Source organism: Phyllostomus hastatus, unplaced genomic scaffold (genome assembly GCF_019186645.2).
Source record: "Phyllostomus hastatus isolate PE091 unplaced genomic scaffold, TTU_PhHast_1.1 phas_scaffold_93, whole genome shotgun sequence".
In the NCBI taxonomy this organism is placed as follows: domain Eukaryota; kingdom Metazoa; phylum Chordata; class Mammalia; order Chiroptera; family Phyllostomidae; genus Phyllostomus; species Phyllostomus hastatus.
In genome coordinates this window covers 40,723,526-40,747,095 of record NW_025334042.1, presented here as the reverse complement: position 1 = coordinate 40,747,095, position 23,570 = coordinate 40,723,526, and the positions used below count along the sequence as shown (strand labels likewise).

General features: G+C 36.7%; 1 protein-coding gene across 4 annotated transcripts in view; it reads left to right on the top strand.

The window, feature by feature from the left end:
• The window catches only part of PLEKHA5 (pleckstrin homology domain containing A5), a 201,743-nt gene that overhangs the window by 131,811 nt on the left and 46,362 nt on the right, over nt 1–23,570 (top strand). For 2 of the 4 annotated variants that reach the window (XM_045829210.1, XM_045829212.1), the window contains 6 exons: nt 555–655; nt 3,055–3,170; nt 3,462–3,479; nt 6,776–7,240; nt 13,781–14,246; nt 16,906–16,989. In XM_045829210.1, the coding sequence (XP_045685166.1) occupies nt 555–655; nt 3,055–3,170; nt 3,462–3,479; nt 6,776–7,240; nt 13,781–14,246; nt 16,906–16,989 (1,250 nt within the window). Of the gene's footprint in view, nt 1–554; nt 656–3,054; nt 3,171–3,461; nt 3,480–6,775; nt 7,241–13,780; nt 14,247–16,905; nt 16,990–19,478; nt 19,599–20,425; nt 20,480–23,570 lie in introns of all 4 variants that reach the window. The other 2 variants (XM_045829213.1, XM_045829211.1) reach the window with 2 other exon arrangements.

The window sequence follows — 23,570 nt, the reverse complement described above, 5'->3', positions numbered from 1 at the left end:
GGGGGGCGGTAAAGCTCCAGGCAGAGGCAAGAGCTCTGGGATCACTCTGTACAGAGGCCGTTTAAAGTGGGTAAAGGAGTGTCTTGCCAGTGAGTCATCTGAGCCCAGACTGAAGGATGTGAGCAAGTGAGCTGTGCATTTATCTGGGCTCAGAATTGTTGGGCATTTAAATCCTCATAGAAATGTAGGTAGATTGATTTCGTAAAGTTCTGTGTCATTACTTATATGGCTAATATTTTCAATAAATCACATGTCCAGGGCTTTGTGAAATTCAGTTTATATGCCAAACAAATGTCTGCTGTTTTTATGTCTAACTGACATTTTTCTGATGCATGGGACCAATTTTGATTAGTTTAGGGTAGAGAAGTTTGTTGAAAGTAAAGAATATACTTCTGTATTTAATATTTTTCCTTAACACTTTATGAAGTACTAATCTATGTAAATAGTACATGAATACAGTTCATTCATGATTTTGTCTAAATAAATGTTGAGAAAATTTATTCTGCTCCATGACAACATTCAAAATTGTAATTGGATGTTCACTTATTTCTTAGATGAGAAAGAAGAAGGTATCTTGGGAAGCATACTATTACCTAGTTTTCAGATAGCAATGCTTACCTCTGAGGATCACATTAATCGCAAATACGCGTTTAAGGTAAGGAAATAGTCGTACTTTGTAATTCTGTGTATCAATCTTGCACTGATTAAAAAATGGATATTGGTCCATAGATTATTATAAAATGTTACTTCAGTTACAGTCGTTTTTATATTTAAAAATATATTAATGGTCTTATGGTTGAGTAGCAAAGTGTCCCTTAATTAGGAAGCACATGCTCAAATATTTAGGAGCAAAGTGTCTTTATGTCTATACTTGCAAGTGGATAAAACAAATATGATAAAATGCTAACAATTGGTAAATATACTTGTAGGTGTCCTTTGGATCATTTTACTAACTTTTAAAGGTTACTATATGTCTGAATTTTTTTCAGAATAAATTTGGGGAGAGAATATTATATGAGATAAAAATATTATGCTATTTTTTAACTATATATACAATTATAATCTTATAGAATATTTGCAAAGGTTTTTGGATCTGAGTACATTGTGAACATGAGATACTTTTGAAAGAATATTGAAGTTGAGGCGTAAAATTTATTACTAAAGCAAGTTGACCTAAGCACCACCAATGAGAAGGTTTATATCATTATAAAATTGATCTAATTTTTAATTCACATCCACTGGTTTTTTTAACAGTTTACTTTCAATTTTATTTTGTATCTGTTTCAGGTAGACAGCTTAGTGGTTAGATAGTCACACACTTTACATAATGCTTTCTTTCCCTGGTATCTCCAGCACCTAACTGGCACCATGCCTAGTAATCACAAAATTATTGACTATATTCCCTCTGCTTTTCTTTACATCCCCATGACCGTTTTGTAACTTCGCATTCACTTCCAAAAAGCACTTGATGCTGGCTGATTTAAAACTTTTGCTAAGTGACAGTATTAGCTCCAGAGCAAAAAAATCAGGAAAGATATCAGGGTGGTAGAAGCGATGGGTGGGCTCAATGAGAAGCTAAAATTTGAACAAAGACCTGTGGATAAGAGGGGAATCGCTTCATATTGCAATAAATTCCATTAACAATGTTACTGGAGAAACAGTTATTTTAATAGCAAAGCTTAAGGCTGATAATTTAAAATAACTTTAAAAAATACATACACATATAGACCTGTGTGATAGTAACACTGTTATTTGGCCATGGGTTTAAACATTGTTAGCTTATTAATTCAGCAAATGTTTGAACTTGTACTATTTGTAGGGCATTTTGTTAGGTTCTTAGACTCTTTAAAAAATCCTGGATTGTTAAAATAGCAATAAAAGTGACTGTTAAGTATATTTTCTCTGTAATGATTTGATTTAATTTAAATTTTATCTGTAACAAGGATAGTAATTTCTGTTTCAAATTCTCTTTTCTGCAATGTTGTTTCCTCTGAATTTATGAGCCACTTTTACTACTAAGTCGGTTGACATTGATGCTACTGCTTATCACCATGGTAAGTAGGAACTTCATAGGCGGCTGTTGAACACAGTTGTGGAATGTAGTGCTGGACAGGGAACTTTGCCATCATCTAGCAAATTGCCCCTTAGCATGCTCTCTGAGTCACAGCTACCACTGGGTCTTCTCAGCACTCAGTCAGTGCTCCTTCCGTTGATCACAGATGTGGGCTGTGGTCTTTATTCAATTCTCCCAAAACCCACTCAAGACAGTCCAGTGATGCTTTGTGGTGGTTTTCATTATTTTTAACATGTAGCATTTGAACTCTTTCTATAGATAGTTTTATCTTTTACAATGGTCAAGTGAGATTTGTGGATTATATAGTTATTTTGAGCCCTGGATTTATTGAGTTTATTTATATTCTGATTCTTTCTGAAAAAGATTTTGAAGAAGTTAATTTGACATTGTTGATAAGCAGACAGTGAAGATATTGGAGTAAAGTATGTGGCTCCAGATTTATTCCTCTCATCTTCTTGTATTTAGCAGACTAACTCCATATTTAGTACGCTTCCCTTTACCTCTTATGTTTGTACACAGGTGTTTCTAAGGATTAGACACATAAAACCGCACATTTTGAGGACTAAAGGAATGACTAGCAAGGGGAAAATAGTATGCTGTGTACATTTTGATTACTTTTGTTGCTGGTTGCTCTGGGACGTTTTTTAATAAAATGGTATGAATTATAGAAATGGAAATTACTAGGGATTTGAACATGGAACGGGCACAACTAAGTGCTTCTTTTTTTACCTTTCCTTCCCATTCACTTTTTTTCATTATAAAAGAAACATTATAAAGTTAGGAGGGAAAAAATTAGTATTTATATATTTTTCAAGATCGAATTATATTTTTCTCAAGTCATTTAATTCTCTATCCATAGATAAGACAGGTCTGCTCTTCTGAAATTTGATGGTAATGATCTGTGCACAGAGCTCTTAACTTTCTTTTTCCCTTACAGATCCCATGTTCCTGTTTAAAGTGATCGTGTCGTTTTCAATCAGGCAGCCCACCCGAACATGCGGACCTATTACTTCTGCACTGACACGATAAAGGAGATGGAGCTGTGGATGAAAGCCATGCTAGATGCTGCCCTGGTGCAGACAGAACCTGTGAAAAGGTAACGGCTTGTAGGGGAAATAACGGTGGTTTCCACTTACATTTGTTCCATGCCTTGTAAGTATGTCATTGTCACAATGCATACCATTTAGTAGTCAGGGAATGAGGTCATTTCTTTCTCAGAAAACAAGGATTAATTCATGTCCTCTATGAAATCGATGCCCCTTTAGTTAGTTGGGAGTACCACCTGCATTTTTATTCCACCTTCCCCCTCTACTCATTTTCACCTATCAGTGTACTGAGGTGAATCCAGAATTCTAACATTCAAACTGAATGTTCTTTCTTCTTACAGAATTACCTTTAATTTCCGGTAAGTACATTTTTTTTAATTGTTTTCTTAAAACTTCACAAGATAGTGTTCTTTAAGATCCTAATTCTTAGGAAAAAGTTTATATTCGTGAAGTTAATTTTACTGTGGTTTTCAAAATATAGTGTATATTTTTGAATTTTAAAAAATTGAAATAAAATTTTGTGATGAGTTCTGTGTCCCCACCCCCACCCCAGCATTTCCTGGTTAATTCTGATTGTTTTATGATGAAGGTCTCCAGAAAACAGGTTAACAAGCATTTAGATTATGTCTGAATATATCTCTTTCTGGATGAATTCTTCCTTCTTTCTTTTGAAACTTCATTACTTAGGTTCTTTCATAATATAAATAAGACCTGTGTGATTTTTTTCCCCCTGCTTGAACTTGGACCATTTCAATATTAAACTGTATTACATTAAGAGCTAGTGAGAAGAAATCTGCTTCTAAAAATATGTAAATAGCAGCTGAATAATGTTCTTTAAATATTCCTATAATTTGAAGAAAAATGTGTGATAAAGTTTTTTTTTCCCAGTCAGTGATAATTGAGTACATATTATAAGGAGAATACTAACTTATAATTTTGGGGTTTTGGGGTTTTTTTTTTCTTCTCAGAATAAAGGGAATTGTTAGTGTAAATCTTCAGTCTTTTTGTGTGTATGCATATATAGTCTTACAACTTATTTGTTAAAAGACTTAAGTTGATGCTATATGTTTGTTATTCGAAACAACAAGTCCAAAGTAACTTAACCAGCCACTGGTGATTGCACTATGGGAAAGTATGGAGAAAAAAGAAGGAAGGCCAGTGTTGAAGGGTAGGGCACATATTTTTTAAGAAAAACCACCTCAGTCATGCATATTCTAAATTGAGAGCAAGGAATTCCATTTGTTAAAATGACTGGAAGGACGTAACAATGAGGTGCTCAGCACTGATTGCTAAAGAAAATAATGCAGGTGAAAAGAATTCATTTGAAGATCTTAACTGTAATTTTCACTTCAGAGTAAAACTGTTAGGGAATTATTTCGAATACAGGAATCAATATAATTAAAACTTTCGCTGTCCAGATAATTTCAGCATTATATGTTGTGCTTGCCTCAGGATTTTAATTAACTATTCTTTTCTGGTACTTCGCATTCAAAAAACCAAAAATCACTCATAATTTAGGTTGGTGAAGATTACAGTCAGTATTTTCCTGTGATTTCTGACAACCTACTGGTTGACCGTGTGCCCGTAACAATTTTTGGCCAGTTGTGCAGAAGTGATTTGCTTGGTTAGCCAGGAATCACTGACCCACCACCCTGTGTGCCTAGCCTGGTGTCAGTCACCGTTACCGTGTAGAAATTACTTTTTATTCTACCTGCAGCCATTACACTGTTATCCTACCTGTTAATATTGATTATTAAAATTGTAGGTACCTAATTGTTGTCATAATTCATTTAATTAGTTTTGAGAGATTTCTTTTTTCTTTTTTTTTGTTTGCTTAGTTTTAGGGTAATGGGCTTTCCCATATGGCCAGAGTACGTAAAAATATTTATTAGGGCATATTACCTAAGAGATAAAGCATAGGGTTTTTAACTAGATAGTTTGTTTCTTCTGAATTCATAGAGTGTTTTACCTGCAAACGACAATAGCTTAGTCCCCTCCTCTGCAGATCGCTGATACGCACATACAGAACATACGGAACAATACAGGCATAGTACACATTCTCCCAATTTCCATCTTTGAGTTTATTGTCCATTTACTATATTTCCATGTATCTTCTGTGATAACTTAAATGTCACTTTTTAAAAGTAGATCACAAGTTTCACATTGTTTATGTTATCCTAGCATACATGTTTGAATCAGTTTTATTCCACTTAGAGAAAAGTCAGCGTGTGACTTTTTTATTACATTTATTAAGTGATAAAGAGAAAAAGGCAATACAGGTCTGGTTTAAAATGTAGCTTTAGGTAGGCTACAAGTAACTAAGTTTAAAAAAATCTTTTCAGATATTTGGTATTCAGTATTAAAAATCCCCTCCCTGCCTCCAAATTTAGCAAGGATGGACGTGCTTTTTGTGTAAGTCTTTTCTGTTGTCTTTCAAGGGAAAGAAGCTCCGTAGCATATCTTAGTAAACTTTCTCAATTATCTAATACTGCTTTCAGCCTAGATACCATAAGTTTTATCTAACCTAAATATCTGGCTAGTCCATGACTTTGCTCTAAGACAAACAGTCCTGTTTCATCTTTGGCTCACTGATCATATGCAGACTGCCCTTCTGTAGCTGTATATTATGGATTATTTTCTACACATCTCTGAAACTGGCAGCAGTGACACACTTAGGACTCAATATGAAAGTTTTTATGCATTATAATGTGGCCAGTCCCTGAGAGACTTCCCAGTGTGGCTTGATCTTGGCAGTTTCATGCAGGTTCAGACACTCGCTTGGTCTTTTCAGAGCCTGGAAGTGACTGATCTCAGGGCAGCTGATTCTCATCAAAAAGACCTAGATATAGCTAGCAACTGGAATGGTGAGCAGTAAACAGTCCAGTGGTCCAGACACACGCTGTAAGCAGCACATTCTTCTGGTGAGAGGTGGACTTGGGGTGCCAGATTCTAATCAGAATTGCTTGATGAGATGGAGTGATAATAGTAATAATGTCTATGGCAGCCACCTATTCCTCATAACAGCTTATAACCTTGGTGCTACAGTTCCCCACTTCCCAAAAAGGAGATTGAGGCACAGTCAGTTTCTACATCTGGCCCCAAGACAGACAGACATGGCTAATAAGAGGTAGAGCTGGGAGCTGAATATGTGCATTCGGCTCCAAGAGCTATTAACCGAAACTCGGGTCCTCTTAAATACAGAGTTGGTTAGTCATGTGGTCCAGATCTTTGGTAGCACCAGGCTATAATTTCCTGGTGGAGTCATTTCCACAAACCAGCCTCATGATTGTCTCATGATGAGCTGACCTTCCTGGCTAGAAGCCATTTTGTTTATTTCAAGTGACTAGATGCTGTGGTCCTTCAAGTGTGGAATTTGTGGTTTCACTGCGAAAGGGCAATTTTATGTGCTTTATTTCCAGATTTTTAATGGTGGGGACACTTACCACTTCACTTTTTACCCTCCAGTGCTTTATACACTGTACACTTTGTTTCCTACCACAACCTTGGGGGTTTGTGCAGGCCTGTCCTCTGTGACCCTTTCAGGTTTTTTTTCTAAAGTAAAAGGTAATTTTACATTTTTTTCCTAGATTGAATCCCAGAAATAATATGTCTGTTATTTCATCTGATTTGCTATGATTTTCTTCTCTGATTTCAGAGTGGACAAGATTACATCTGAAAATGCACCAGCTAAAGAAATCAATAACTATCCCAACCACAGAGTGCTCATTAAACCAGAGGCCCAAAATAACCAGAAAAACAAGGAAATAAGCAGAAATGAAGAAAAAAAGGCATTAGAAGCTGAAAAATATGGATTTCAGAAGGATGGTCAAGATAGACCTTTAACAAAAATTAATAGTGTAAAGTTGAATTCTCTGCCATCTGAATATGATGGGTCAACATGCCCAGCTCAGACTGGACACTACAGGCCAGTCAATGTGAATAGTTTAGAGAACAAAACTATCAATGTGAGCCTGGCAGATCTTAAAGGTGGAAGTCAACCAAATACAGGGCCCTCACATACAGAGGCTGACCGAGTCATACAGAGAACCAATTCGATGCAGCAGCTGGAACACTGGATTAAAACCCAGAAGGGGAGGGGTCATGAAGAAGAAGTCAGGGGGTAAGTGTCTTGTTTTTACATGTTATAAACCCAGGTTTCTTTCATGCTGTGTTGGTGGAGATCAGTTTCTAAGATACCAATTAAAAGGATTCATTTAGCCCTGGCTGGTATGGCTCAGTAGATTGAATGCCAGCCTGTGAATCAAAATGTCACCGGTTCACTTCTTAGTCTGGGCACATGCCTGGGTTATGGGCCAGGTCCCAGGTTGGGAGTGTGCAAAAGGCAACTGATCAAAGTTTCTCTCCCTGTCTTTCTCCCTCCCTTCCCCCCTCCCTTCCCCTCACAAATAAAATTTTTTTTTAAAGTATTCACTTACATTGTGATTTAGATATTATAGTTTCATTACTGTATCTTTTTTATAGTAGTCAAATATAAGTGTTTTTTTTTTCTCTGTTTCCCACCATTGTCATCAACTGTACTAATCGTGATGAGCAGTTATTCTCCCTTAGCCCAGCCCAAGAAAAGGTTTCAGTTGTGGGCAGAGATTTTGTTTGTTTGGGAAGAGGAAGGGGGGACTGGCTGCCTTCTGTCAGTAACTTGTGCAGCCTGATGCAATGCAGAGATCTGAAATAAGTGACAGACACAGTAATGGCTTATGCTCTCCAGTTCTCCATCTCCTTTCCTTCTCAATTCATACTGCGCATGACTAGGTATTGTATTTATTCATTCCTGCACACACTTGTTCCTTCACACTTCATGTTAAGTACTGTGTACTAGCCATGGGGCCAGAAAGCAAAATGATGAAAAGGTGTAGTCCACATTTCTCGCAGAGGCTCTTATCTAGGAGTGGAGAAAGGGAAATGTACAAGTGCAGTGTATCGTGACCGTGGAGGAAGAACAGGATGCTATAAGACCACATTTCAGGGACCACAAACACAATTTAAGCGTTCACGAACACCTTTCTGGAGGAAGAGAAAACAGTTGACATATGAAGGATAGTGTGCTTATGTTAGTTTAGATGTGCAGGACCCCAAATTAGAGAGCAGGGAAAGGATATCCAGTATGGCTTAGGTGCAACTGCTGTGGTGCCAGATGAGGAGCAAGGCTGGAGAGGTGCGCTGGAGTAGATGCATTCAGGTTTGTGTTTCAGAAGGATGAGTCTGGCTGCAGAATCTGGAGAACGAAGTGGAGGACATTGAAAAGCTATTGGAGTAAGGGAAATGAGGAGAGGAAGGCGATGTGTTCAAGCTTCAACTGACAAGTCTAGTTGAGTGTTCGAATGGGCTTGATTGCAAACTATTCTCACTAAGTCTCGTTGGAGTGATTGGTCAAAATCAAGAAAGACTCCCTGGTCTTCGTTGGGCCTGAACGTGAAGGGTTGTCTGGTGCCTTTTACTGCATAGAAAAGATTTGGGAAGAGAGAAGGTCATGAATGATTTGGACAGGTTAAATTCGAGGTACTGGGTGTTCTGTATCTCTGAAGAGAGATCTGGACTTGAATGAGGTTGCAGCATCCTCATTATATCACAAGTACTGAAAGGTAAGGATGAGAGTAGATAAGTTCATCTGGCAGGAGGCTGGATAAAATAAAAATTCTAAGGGAAAATCTGAAAAAATACTTATATTTAGGGGAGTAGGGTGTGGTCCACAAAGGAGAAGAAAATGAAGGCCAGAGGATATGGAGGAAAAATAAGTGCCTGTGGGATGATAAAATGTGTCATTAGTCAGGAACTTGATGATGCAAAATTTTTAAAAATGCTCCAGTGCACTAGTGTACACATATAAAAATTAACTGAAGAGTTACTGTAACTCTTACCTCTCAGTAATAGAAAGCCAGAAAACAATGGCATTAAAGTTTTGATTAAATGAAGATGAACTGGTTTTAATAGTGAAACTCCTGAAGTACAGGAAAGTTCAAGCAATTTGCTGGGCGGCCGTGGCCGTGGCCGTGGCCGACGTGTGCGGTTGTGGGCGCCCCAGTCTCTCTCTCAGCAGTGCAGCTCAGAAGCCCGGGTGCACTTGGCTTCGTCCTTTGTGCTCACAACCACGGCTGCAAAAACCTTCTCCTGTGATGTTTTATTCGCTTCCCTACTCTTCTTTCTCTCCCGCAGTGTTTACTTGCCTAGTTTTCCCAGAGGAGAAATGTGAGAAATATTTCCTATTTCAGAAATAAAATTTGATTAGATAGAAGAGAAGCCAGAGGTAGTTCTGGGAAGAAGGAAGAAAGAAAAAAAAAAAGAAAGAAAAGAGAGGGTGTTTGGAAATACTTACTAAGGTTATAATCATTTTCAGGAAAACAATAATAAAAATCCCAGCAAGAAGACTTACAGAGTCTGTGCCCAGCATAAAATCTCACTTCTGGAAGTTCTTTTTAAAATTGTTGAGCATAAAGATTAGTTTCCAAGCACTTTTAGGTCCCTTGATGGATATAGCTAACATACATAAAGGCTTTTTGTGACTCTTTTCTTTGAAGGCAGACCTGCAGCATTGAAGCCTCGTCTCAGGTTATTCCGAGCTCATGTTTTCTCTACACTGGTCTTCCAACTTCGGGTTCACTGGCCAGTGTCCAGTTTGGCTCATGGAGATATATCATCAACATTACTACACAAACCTCATACTGAAAAAAAAAATAGTTGTGATGTTTTATAATGAAATAATTTTTATTGGTGAAAAGAAGCCCAATGTATTTCGTAAAACTTTTTGAAAGGCTGGCTTTTATTGTTAAAGTTCTGGTAGAAAGAAAACAGGTTTAATGCGTAGTCAAATAGTAGACCCCTGTGTCTGTGAACAGAACATTAACGTGTCCTTGTGAGTGGCAGCTTGTGAGTGGCAAGCACTGTTGCAATGCGAGGTGCCTTACGCCATTGTTCTGCATGGCAGAATCACAGGGGCTGGGTTTTCATGGTGCTTGACAGGCAGCTGCTGGTGAATGGAACACTAAACCTGATGAGGGAGCTTACAGTGTGCATTTCTTAACGCTTTCACTTAAAAGTAAATCACATTTTTGCTGAATTTGAATTTCTTTGGAGAAGACCACTGAAGGAAACTGCAGTTTTGGAAAAACAGGTCTCAAAATGCCTAGATAGTAGTATATGGGATAAAAATAAACTCCCTTGATAAATAACCTATTTTTAAAAAATTCCTCAAAAGTGGTCCCAAAAATGGCAAAAGAGCCTTTTCAACTTTGTAGCCATTAATTAGTCAAGCTTAGTCGACATCAGCCTGTGTTAATGACCGTAGATGGGGTTATGGGTCAGACTCACCATGCATCTCTGCAGCAGGGTGCAGTTCACACATTATGCGTGCTTCAGAGCCCTGGCAGAGGTGTTTGGTGTAATTATAGTTTCTGAACTAGAATTTAACATTAGTTTATATGCAGTTTTCAGTGTGGTTTAGATTGACAGTGGTACGCCCCTTCCTTCCATGATTATAAAAGATTTTTTTCACATGTTTTTAAACTTGATATGAAGTTTGTATCATTAATATTTTTTGTATATGCACCTATGATATAGTTTAGTGCCCAATCCAGAGCCTTTTGTGTATCAAGGTCACTATAGTTACTTCTTGAATTTATGAACAAGTAAACCAAGGCATGTGGGGATAAATTACCTTAGTATTAGGGCAGAATTTCATGGCTGGAATCAACTTTTCCCTGGCTGACAAGCTTCCTATGCAGACAGCCCTGGGTTGCCAACTCTGGATTTTTTTCATTCTCTGGCTTTTTCTGTTTGTTTTTTACTTTTTTAAACTTTTTTTTTTCCTGTTACAGTTGTCCCATTTTTTTTTCCCCTTTCACACCCCTCCACCCAGCTCACCCCTCTCTCCCCCAGTCAGTCCCCTCTCCGTTGTCCATGTCTGTGTTAACAGAGGAGATGGGGGAACAGGGAGGGGACTGTGCAGAGGAAAAGTGGGATGGACAAGTGGAAGGAAAGCAGCAAAGCACTGAACTTTCTCTGCTGGTTATATCAAAGCGCCCTTTAGCATCAGATGGTGGGCCTCACCGAGTGTTTCTTGTCTCAGGGGTTCGTTCAATTTTGAGCAAGCCTGTTTTCAGTAGAAACATAGAAAAGCTAAGGAACAATCAGTATAATGAAGAAATTTAATGTAGGGAAAAGGTTGAAAGAATTGGAAATATTTTGAACACAGAATAAGACAAGAGATGATATTTTAGAGCTATGTAACATAATTTAGTAATGAAATCATCTTCTAGATGAGAAAACCAAATCCCCCAAAATATTCAGTTAGCCAGATTTTGTTAGCATATGAAAGATTCTAGAGTATGTCTCTTCTGGTTTTGGGGTGTCTTTATTTTTAATTAAGTCATTGCGACAGCAAAAGGGTTTTGGTTTTGTTTTTTGTTTTGTTTTGTTTTAATAATTACCATACTTCTGGCAAAATTTAAAAATAGAAGGATCGGTTTACTTTTGCATTAAATCCAAAAGTTGGGGAATCATTGGCATAATGAAAAGAGTGCTGCATAAGGAAATCAGAGGCCTGCACTCTGGTTACAGCTGGCGCAGGGACTCCTAGCCCCAAGCGTTTAAAGGAGTATAATCTCTTGATCTGTTCCCCACCCTGTCCTCTCTACCCGTCTCCCTCAGACACACTCCCTCTTCTCTCTCTCTCTCTCTCTCTCTCACACACACACACACAGTTATATTTATATAACTATATATAAATAATTTTCCAAGTCCCAGAAGGTGTAAGTAATTCACCAAAGTCTCTGTACTTAGTAGAAAAGCAAGAGACAAAACTCGGCCTTTCTGATTTCTGATCAACTGCTTTTTCCTACTTCGTTCTTTTTCTACTGTAGTGTTTTATTTTTCACAGCCTTATCTCTTTCGTGGGTGCTTTAAGCCACAAACACAAGACTTTCTCTGGTTTGTAGAAAGGTAGCATAATTTTACTGCGCCAGTAGGCACAAGTTGTGTGGGGGTTTTTGTGAGCATGCCTCATAGCCCAGTCGCTCCCAACTCATTATACCTGGTCACAATGAAATCTTTGTTTTAGGTGACTATTTATGTATTGTAACTGGCAACAAGTCTCTGGGTCCAAAGAGAACTCTGACATTCCAGATTCCCAGATTCTTCAGAGAATGGTCAAGTAACCTCCACATCAAGTTAGACCTGGGAGACCCTCTCCTTGTAATCACCAACATCTTTGGCATTTTAATACCCCATAGGTGGCAGCAAATCATTAGCAATTATGCATGCACACCTCCAAAATACTCTCATTGTCCAAAAATACAGGAGAAAGGCGTTAAGCAAACAGTGAAAGAAGAGGTCCGGATGCCTGAGTTAGTGGGGTCTCCGTTCTCCTGCGCGCGGTGCGTCGGGTTGCAGCACGCTCGCCGTCACTGCAGTGCGGACGTGAGCCCCTGGGGACGACAGCACACAGTGGATGCTTGTAGTTTAATAGTCGTTCTTTTTAAGCGAGATTTTGGTTTTGTTAGGAAAAGATTATGTTTGCTTTTAGAATTTGAATTGTAATTGTATCTTACACCCACCTCTAGAGGTAATGGAGAAACGGATGCTTACTTTATTTAGAATTTTTAACTGACTTTTTAAAATTCTTTTTACGTAATGGACCTGACCCATCATGCAGTTAGCACAGGATGTTTTTGTATACTCCAAAGAGTGTTTTTATCAAAACGTCATTTTTTTATTGTAAACTGAAATCTTATTTTATTCTTTAATCTTAGGAATACTTAGTAGTATACTATTATATATCCATAACTAAAATTTTAATATTTTGTAAGAACTTTATTTTAGATAATGTATTTGAAGAATTTTTAGATTGCTTTTAAATCTTCCCCAAAATGCAGATAGCACCCATCAAATAGGAAGTTAATTTCTACACCAGAAGCACCGTAAAATTCCTCAGATTTGCAGTTTTATGTCTGAAATGTTATGTTGAAGTATTTTGTCTTTAAATTTTGAGCCTTAGCTTTAAGTCATGTTTATTTTTCAAGTTAAGAAAAGCAGTCAAGGGTAATTATTTTTTAAACCCCAAATGTGCCGATGTGCCCCTTCTACGGTCATGCCGTCTGTGGGAAATGGTGTGGCAGAGCAGTCGCCAGTCGCGGGGGCCTGTCGCGCGGGCCTGCGGTGGTTCGTTTCTTGCCCTCGGGCTCTGCGGCCCGACTCCGAACGCCAGCGTTCCATCCGTTACCGGAAATCCCTGTAGCTGTTCTCGCGAGATGTGTGAGAACGGGATTCTAGGGGTCTGTGTATGGAACAACAAATAACGGTGTGGGGACAGATTAGGGATTAGATAGTGAATATTCCTAGTTCTAAAAGAAGTGCAAATATTTTTTTCTTCTTTAAACCAAACTGTACATTGTGCAGAATTAATCGTCTTTTATGTAAGTGACGTAGATGCTGTTTAGTTAATGTATTAAATCCATCAAATTAAATGTTATAAAATGATTTAAATGTTTTCATTAGTAACTTATACCTTATACAATATTTAATATTTCAATCTTTTAAAAAGCAAGTCCTAATATATATTTTAGTGACCAGAAGGAAAAAATGTAGCCTAATTTAGAATCTGGAAAGCAACTTTCTCCTTCATTTTTACATTTCAATTCTTTCACTGTAGAGTAATCTCTTACCAAACATTACCGAGAAATATGCCAAGCCACAGAGCCCAGATTGTGGCCCGGTATCCTGAAGGTTATAGAACACTCCCAAGAAACAGCAAGACCAGGCCCGAAAGTATCTGCAGTGTAACCCCTTCCACTCACGACAGAGCGGTAGGATCTGGAGCAGAAGAGAAGCGAAGATCAATGAGAGACGACACGATGTGGCAGCTGTACGAATGGCAGCAGCGTCAGTTCTATAATAAGCAGGGCACCCTCCCTCGTCACGGCACTCTGACCAGCCCTAAGACCATGGTTAACATTTCTGACCAGACAATGCACTCCATTCCCACATCACCTTCCCATGGCTCGATTGCTGCGTATCAGGGGTACTCCCCTCAACGAACCTACAGATCGGAAGTGTCTTCGCCAATTCAGAGAGGAGATGTGACGATAGACCGCAGGCACAGGGCCCACCACCCTAAGGTAAAGTGTCAGCTCATCTTGTGTTCACTACTTGATGCATTCTGGGTTTGGTTTGATTTGGTTTGGTTTTCCAGTACACTATTTTAAATGTGAGATAAGAAAATAGGGAGGAGCAGTCAAGGCAGCTCCTCTAAAAAAAAAAAAATTAAGGAAGAATATTCTGCAATGTCAAAATCTCACGTATAAAACCTAAGCTTGCAATGCTGAATCTCTCAAGAGCACGGAAACTGTTTTTTGTTTTTTGAGCACATGCATTATGCATTCGTCTCTGCCTGATAACATATCTCAGCTTTCCTTGTACGTTAGGACCACATGCATTTTTATTGGCTCTTTCCTCACTTGCAAATTCTACACCTGCCCTTTCTAGCATACCTGCAAGATTCAATCAGGTGCATCCTTTTCTTTGCTAAGATAAAGGTGCTGACCTCATCTTCTAACTAGCTGAATATATGGCAAATGGAAATATCTCCTTAGATACCCAGCTAAATATCAGAAATGCTTACTGGTTTAATACTTTTAAAATATTAAGATACAGAGACCATGTTTTAATTGGTACCTTAAGTTAGTTAAAGCACTGCTAAGCACTGCTTAGTAGAGTATTAAAAGTGAATTCAGAGTGCTTAGTATTGGTCAGCTTTTCATAATGTTGAAGCAGTTGACCAGGCACCCTGCATGCAGCCAGTTCTCCAGTGTCCTAAAATGAAAAGGAATTTTCCTGTGATTTTCTTTTTAGTTCTAAAGAATTTCTTGCTTTGTACTATTTTAAAATGCACTTTTCCTTATCCTTGTAACAGGCTGAATCTTTCAGTTACATCTTTGCATACAGCATTTGCTTGGTTTTGCCATAAGTAAGAGCTAGAAATTAATAAGTCAATAAGAAATTTTCTGATTGGAGGATGCTTCATGTGCTCCCCCACCAAAAAAAAAGGCTCACTTTTGAACTTCATTGTCACAGAGTTTCATATTTTGTCACTCTGTACACCCAGAGGCAAATCATATTTGATAAAAAAAAAAGTGACAGTATTTAGGAGAAATCTAATTGAATACAACATACTGTGTGGTTGGAAAGTGTTCTTATGTCTATTAGTATTTTTCATATTCTTAGCCAAAATTTACGATCTGTTTTAACAATAAATATGAGATGAATGTGTGCTCTCTATCCAGTTCCCAATTAACTCCTCCTCCCAAAAAACTTCTCCATCATTGCCAGTTTTTCTTTCAAACAGTCTTTCTTGATGTTATCAGTGTTTCTTAAAGTATGGCCCATAGATCTCTGGGAGCTGGTGGTATCCCTGAGGATCTCCATGATCCTTTCAGGGCATCTGCATGCAAGCCCCAAACTACTACTACTACTATTATTACTAGGCATTTTTTCACTGTTACCATTTTCTAATAGTGCAAAAGCAACAGTGGGTAAAATAGTGGCACCTTAGCCTAAATCAAGGGAGGGGCTCCCAGCCATGAGAGAGGTCATACTAGGCCTCACTTAAGAATCCCTTTGAGAAGGGCCTAGTTAAAGAACAAGTACAGATGGCCCATGGACATGGACAATAGAGTGGGGATTGACTGCGGGAGCAGGGTGTGGTGGGGAGGGGAGCAGGGGAGGGCAATGGGGGAACTGGGACAACTATAACAGAACAACAATAAAAAAATAGGAAACAAATCTTCAAAAAAATCCCTTTGATGAAACAGTAAGGGATAATTCTATTATTTTAATACTCGGTGATGAAATAGGAAATATACTTTAAGCATTTCTATTGCATACCAAAGTTCCAATGGTTGTCTCACTCACATAAAGACACTTGAATGATTGTATGAGTTGCAAGCTGAACTAGCTGCTTTTTGCATGAAACACCATTTTTACTTGAAAGAACAAATGACAAACTGTTATTCAGACTTAGCAATTGACAGACACTTCTCAAAGTAAAAAGCCTGTCACTTCACGGAAAACTGTTGGCAGTACTTGTCACTGATATGTATCAACATTAAAAACATCTGCATAACTTATCGAACCAGTATTTTCCACACGACCAATGTTTGATACTATAAAATCATAAATGGGTAGGAGATTCATTTAAAAGTGCATACAGACTAATGGATGTTGCTGTAATGATATGAAAAGCTGTTTTTATTGATATAATTTCAGATACCAGTTTGCAACTAACCTTTCAGAAAATACCACTTTTCAAGTTTTAGTGTAATATCAAGGATAAATATTATATATAATATAATTATTTTAAAAAGCTATTAAAATTCTCTTCCCTTTTATATATATATATATGGGGTAGATTTTCTTGATGTACTTCCACTGAAGAGATTATCATAACAGATTGAATATAGCAGCAGATATGAAAAATCTAGCCAAACATTAAAGAAATCTGCAAAACTATAAGACAGTACTAGTCTTGTCACTAGTTTATTTATTTTTTTTTTTTTAGGGACATAAAAGGGTCCTGAGACCAATAAGTTTGAGAACCACTGAGCCAGACCATGGAGAATTACTCTGTTGGCATCCATATTTTAGACAAGAAATTTTAATACCTATCTTCTTTCATAAGCACTAAGAGTAAATTTTAAGTGGTACTTTACAATATAAATATAAGATTTGCCATCACTAATGTTGACCACAGAAATTTATATTGTGCCTTTATTTTTCTAGCATGTCTATGTGCCTGACAGAAGGTCAATGCCAGCTGGCCTGACTTTACAGCCTATTAGTCCCCAGAGCCTCCAAGGCAAAACAGTGAGTATGATACCTTTCTTCACCATAACATGTTTTATTTATGTGCGACACACAGTAGCACATATGTGACACAGCTTTCAAGTTTGAATTTTCAGACCGATGCCTTCCAAAGAAAAACCTGTACTATTTTTGTGGAAGAGATGCTCATAAGAAGAATTTGCAGTCGTGTAGCCATTTCAGAGTCTTACTGAATAATTCTCCCTAAATGTCTGACTGCCTAAATATAAGATTATATTTTCAAGGTTAATGCTATAACCTGGGTGGATTTTTTTTATTTCATTGGATGTTAATTCCCTCATCTTTAAAACAGAAGTTGGAGTAGTTCATTAGTGGAACAAATTCAGCAAGCAACCACATGTAGTCACACTACAAGCCTATTAAGAAATTTCTCCTGTGGATTTTTAGATAGATTAACTACTTTAGAGCAGACTAGAAACTAATTTACATATTTATGAAAAGAAAGAGAGACTATAAAAATACTTACCATTATCATTTTATTTTTAGTGTTAAACTTCAAATTGAGAAGGAGTTATATTATCGGTACAGTATTACTCTTGAAATTAAAGAGAAAAGATGACTTTTTATTACTTCATTTTACTTTAATGGCATCCTTTTATCAGGGGAACTATGCTTTAATATCAGTAGGTAGTTTTACTTTCTGTGAAGATGTGATTTGAGGACCTATATAGTTGTTCCTTATTTAAAATTCTCTTTCTATTGTAATCAAAACAAAGTCATCTAATGTGTATTTTGCAAACATTCTTTTATCTTTTGCATACTTAGATATAAGGAAGGTTTCCTGGCTTTAAACTACTTGCTGTTTATTTTTCAAGTTTAAAAATACTGCTTGACTAAAACTAAAAACTTTAAAATGCTGGGATTTTAAAGTATTAAATTGTGAATCTAACAGACATTGATTTATCATAAGGTAATGCCTAATATACTACAAAATTTTCTCTTATTCCTTGCTCCCTCTAGTGGATGTTTAGAATAAAATTTTATTTACCACCAACTTTTGAGGGAGTCAAATGTGCCTCTCTTTATTTTGCTTCACAATTCAAGTCTTAGAAACTTACTGGAGTATTTCACCCTTTTGGAAATATCTTTATCTTTTTAACTGCATAAATAACAAACCAGAGTTTCAAGACTTCTCCTTTTGGTATTTCTGTCAAATAGCACTCGGGGTCTTAGAATATTTAATACCTTACCCCAGCCTTCCCTCTCCCTAGCTGAGCCTCAAGGGTTTGATCACAAGACATGGACTGCTCACAGCCATGAGGTCCCAAGATGGGGTTGGCATCAGATCAAAAGCAGCTCTTCTTTTTGTTATGACATTTCTTTAAGTCAACACACACACACACACACACATACACACACACACACACACACACACTCTCTTACACTATTTACTCTAAAAGACTCTTATCTCATCTGTACCCTCAGTTTTATCTCAAGAATCCAGTAGTAACTGGTTTACTTACTTCTGACATATTTCTCCCCTGAAGGCCCAAGTTTTTAATGTAATTATAAATAATAGTTTAAAATCTGTCCCTAAAAAAATAGTATTAATAAGAAAAAAGAGGAACAGGAAATGAACAGAGTGGAGGAGAACTAGGATAATGCTGTCGGCAAAACAAGTCAATCTCAGAATGCTCTGTAGCCTGGAAGTTTTACTATCTTATAGCTTACAGCTCAGCCAGTGTTCATACTTTACTGCTTTTCTAACAAAGGGAAATTTGTCAGATCAGCCTCTTAAGGAATCTTACCTACCTTTGAACGTTTCTTCCCCTTAGGGATCATAGTAACTATCAGGAACCAAAAGCTTTTTCTTCTCCCCAGAAGGTAGAAGGAGGGTTTTGCACCCGTGAAAACTTTCTATGTGTATTAAATATATGTATATTTTTTAAAAGTCAAAACTGATCTTTTGATCACATAAAATAACCTTTGAAAGCACTAACAGTGGCATTTAAAAATAGAACTGGGAAGCAATGAACAGATCTCAGGTATTGCGTTTAATGATGTAAAGATATTGTCCAAGTTTTCCTTGAATTTTAATCCTTTTTATTTACCTTCTGTTCTCTAAAATGGAGTGCTGGACATGCCAGTATTGTTCTGTTCGTGTAAAAATCTTAGGTGTCATTTTTACACATCTTCTTAGAATAATCTCTTAATACCTCTTATGTATAAGTCTTTGTGATTTTTTTTGGCATTATGCTTTTTATACTTAACATTTAAATTTCTCTTGTGAGTTCTGAGAAAATGCCTTAATATACTGTCATGTTGCTATATCTTTTAAAGTAACACTGTTCCTTCTATTTCTCTAGATATCTATGCATTTATGTAGGACCTATCATCATAGTGCCTAGGCACTATGTTTGATGTCAACCATAAGAGGAAACTTGCCAAGAAATCTTGGTTTAATGTCTGTCACTTAAGACAACAATTAATCTGTTTTCCACTGTTTGGATTCTTAAATTGTACTCCTTCAGCCAGAGGAGCTTACGCTGCTGCTAATAAAGCTGAGACGGCAGCAAGCCGAACTGAGTAGTGTCCGGGAGCATACGTTAGCACAGCTCATGCAGCTAAAGCTTGAGGCCCACAGCCCAAAGGTCAGCTATGGAGAGATTTGTCTGTGTCGTCTGCCATTGTCACTTATTTTAAGCCACTCATTAACCAGTTTATCAGTGTCATTAGTGTTGAGCATGAGCCCATACCATCATCGCAGCAACAGCATTAGGATCTCCTATTGACCCTTTGAGAATTTACCTGCTGATACATTGTGAAAGGGAGACACAGTAGGATGTTTCTTCTTAGACCCCCACCCACCCACTTAACTACCAACTTTTGATTGTGAGAAAAGAAATGCATAGATACTTAAATTGGGTTATCGTTTACCAAATACTGTCAAATTTCCACATCTGATAAAACAGATATTGAAAAGTCCCAGAATTTGCTGCAAAGTAGTAAGTTGAAAATTGATAACAGTTTTAATAATACTCTCTATTTATGTTAAAAATTAATTTTAAGATATTTCTTCTATTCTTGACTAAAAAGAATGAACACATGTAAACATTTCTCAAAGGGTTTAATAGCCTCTGATTATATGCGAAACATCCAAAGAAGTACTATATCACAGAAAATAATTAACCTGTGAAGCTTCTACCATTGTGTCTGCTACAGCCATTTGAAGGGTTTTTCTGCTTAATATTTCAGCCTGGATGCATGTCCACTTAATTTCTTGCAAAACAGGGTTCAATTATATGATTTAATATGTCATCTATACCATTCATGGGGAAGCATGTGTGTGAAAGTTACTGTGTATTGTGGTATAAGAGGTTGTGGTAAACTACCTGTTATTCTTATTTCAAAATTGACCTTTTCATGAATTCTGCACCTTCTTTCTCTGTTCCTCTGTTTCTTGATTGATGCCTACTAGAATGAAATTCTTTTGCATCATCTTCAAAGGAACACCATATATTTGGATCATCAGGTGGGTGGGCTTTGTAGAATTTTCTTACATATAATACCTAATAGAACTCTTTAAACGTAGTGTAGTTTTTCAGGCTAATCAGATATTTCTGTCATTTTGAGTTTACTAGCATGACTTTTACCAGTGACAGAGTAAGAAATCCCTAAGTAGGTAAGTTCAGAAATACCATAATAAACAGGTAGGAAGACAGTTGTAGAGGTAAAGGAGGGATAGAAACACTGGGTCATCTGAAATTGAGAGCCTGAATTCTCTAGACTTCTTTCTTATTCCAAGAAAACTCCTACTATGGAGGCATACCTCAGCTTGGAGTTGACCTAGTTGAAGAAACATACCAAGCTGTAAATGCCTTGTTGGAAGGCCAGGAGGGCAGGCGTAGTACACTGTGTATTCCCAAGTGTTTGGTTTTTGCTAAGCTACATAGAGTCAGTTTTACAGTGACCTATAGTTCCTACCTAGCACTACCTCAGAGGGAGCCACAAGTGTGACTGGTTAAGGTGAATATTCAAAAGTGTGAGTGGTAGTTTGTGAAAAAGGACTGACCCTTCAATGTTTTCGTTTTTATGAATTTCTCTATTAATATTTAATTTTAGTTGGATGAGAATTTTGATAGGTTCTTAAACATAGAATTTCTGCAGTGAATACATTTTGAGCTCGTTTTTTAAAATGTTCGCACTTGGCTATTTTATCAAAATAAAGTGGTTACTGTGGAAAATGTTATACTTATATTTGCTTGTTTGAAACAAAATAATGAACTGCTTTAAATTATTTTTCTAATTTAAAGAGGGATTTTACATTGGGATAACCCTTTAAAAGATGTCAAGTCTTTTTTTTTTTTAATTAAAAATGTATATTTTGGTTAATGTAAAATTGGTTTTTCTACAAATTATTTTCTTCATGATTTTGCCTAACTAGAATGCTTTAGAAATTAGCATTTCATGAATCCAAATTTAGATCTTCATGTCAGAGACTGGTGTCACTGAAATTTAACGACAGTGTCTACCATACACTTTGAAAGCAGTCTAATAAAGAAAATCTTCCCTCAAAACTCCACACAGCCAGAAAACTAGTAAATCCATGGGAAATACTTTCTTAAAAAGCTACTTTGTCTAAAATGCTAGAAATAGTTACAGAAAATAATGGGAAGTTACAAAAATTAGGTTTAAAAAACAATGGTGTAAATTTGTGTCTGAAGTTATCCAGAATCTGTAGAAGTAAACCTAGTGGTTTGCTGTAATTGATTACTCACCCCAATAATCAAAAGTGGAATTTCAGAGGCATAGAACTCAAGAAAATCTTAGGAAAGGACAGAGAAATATATCAAAAATACCACCGTCTGCTGAGATGATTCTCCTCGACCCTCTTTCCCAGGTCAGTCTCCCTTCCTTCCCTTTACTGAAGTGACTCAGCCTCCAGTTGAGGTTTATATTGCCATGACTCCTTCCTAACCATGTTCTGCTGGGCCTTTCCTATTGCATCATGCTAGTGGTCCTGCAGGAGGGCTTCAAAGATCTCAACTTTTTATAGTCTATCCTCTCAACATGTCAGCAGAGGTTTCCCAATAATTTACCTTTTTTTTAAAAGATATTAGATCCTGAAGCAAAGTTGTATTATTCAAACTTCTTTTATTGGATCTTTATTGTATTTTTTCCCGTCACCATTTATCCCTCATATATACCACCCCCAGCAGTCATCACATGGTTGTCCATGTCCATGAGTCCTTTGTCCTTTTTGGTCAGTTCCTCCACACTGTATATAAAGGATTACAGAATTTGACTGCTTGCATGCTAATTTGCTTTGAAATAAGACTGTCTGAAGGAAAAATTTTGGGCCATTTTTAGATAATAGTTAGACAATTTATAAAAAACATGATGGAGACTGTGCCTACAAACTCAGATAATTATAAATGTACATGTCCTTAAGGTTTCCTAAAGAAAATCTCTCTTTAAATACATCAAAATTTGTTATGCTTTTGAATAATTGCTACTTTTTCACTGTCCTATATTTAGTATCCGTATTAATGTTACTAAGTTATATAAAAAGAATTCTTGATCATTTTGAAATTTAATAAGTTTTTATTCAGCTCAAACATTTCCAGCTTTTAATCTTATTACTGCCAGTAACCTATTTTAGATTACCAGGTCTGTTGATTTTATAGGCATTATTGGTTGCCTTGGTTTATAAATTAATTCATTGGTTTTATATAAATTCAAATTGGAAAGTAGATTTTAAAATCTTAAAGTCAAAGGAAAAGGCTCTGGTCCCATTTTATTTATACTGTTCATCCTGCCAAATGAACATACAGTAATTGATAATTTCAACACTTAATTTGCTTGATCTGATAAATTATCAGAATAACCTAAGGCCAGCAATAAACACAATCTTCCTTTTTTCCGTTGTCAGATTCCACCATCATCAAAAGAAGAATTCTAGTTGATTTAAATTCTTTTAACCCTTATCACTCTTCATGAAAAATATAGCCAAGCTGTAGTCTCTGTGTTGGTACACAGGTACATTCACGTGTCTAACTGTCACTATTATGAGGACAAGTCATGCACTAAAGTGCTCTTAAAAATAACAAAAGCTGTGGTAGAATTTTCTCCTTTTTTTTAGTTTGAAATATACTATTACAGTTTGCTTAGGTTCTTATAGCTCAGGAGACTATTCAAAGTGTACATTTATTAAGACTAGTGTAGGTTTATTTGTCATTTTTCTGAACTTTAAGGAAATATGGCCCCAAAGTATTACCTGTGAATATACAATAATCCTAACTGTATACTTTATGTACTTCATCCAGGTTCTGTTTTAAAAATGAGTAAGTACATAATATATAATAAACTCATATTTTTCTCAGTTTAGTTATCACCAGATATTAGAGGAACTTTTGGTTACAGTTGAAGTGAAATTTGCAAACTTTATCCTAAAATATATCTACTAAATGGATTTAACATTTATTAGGTTTTTTCCCTTGTTTATTCCTCTGCCTAGCAGAATACAGAAAGGAGTGGAGGCAGCTATAGTTACAATTTTATGATGGCTCTGTACTTCCCAGGAAGTTGGAAATAAATTTGAGATTATCAGCACTTTCAGTGGT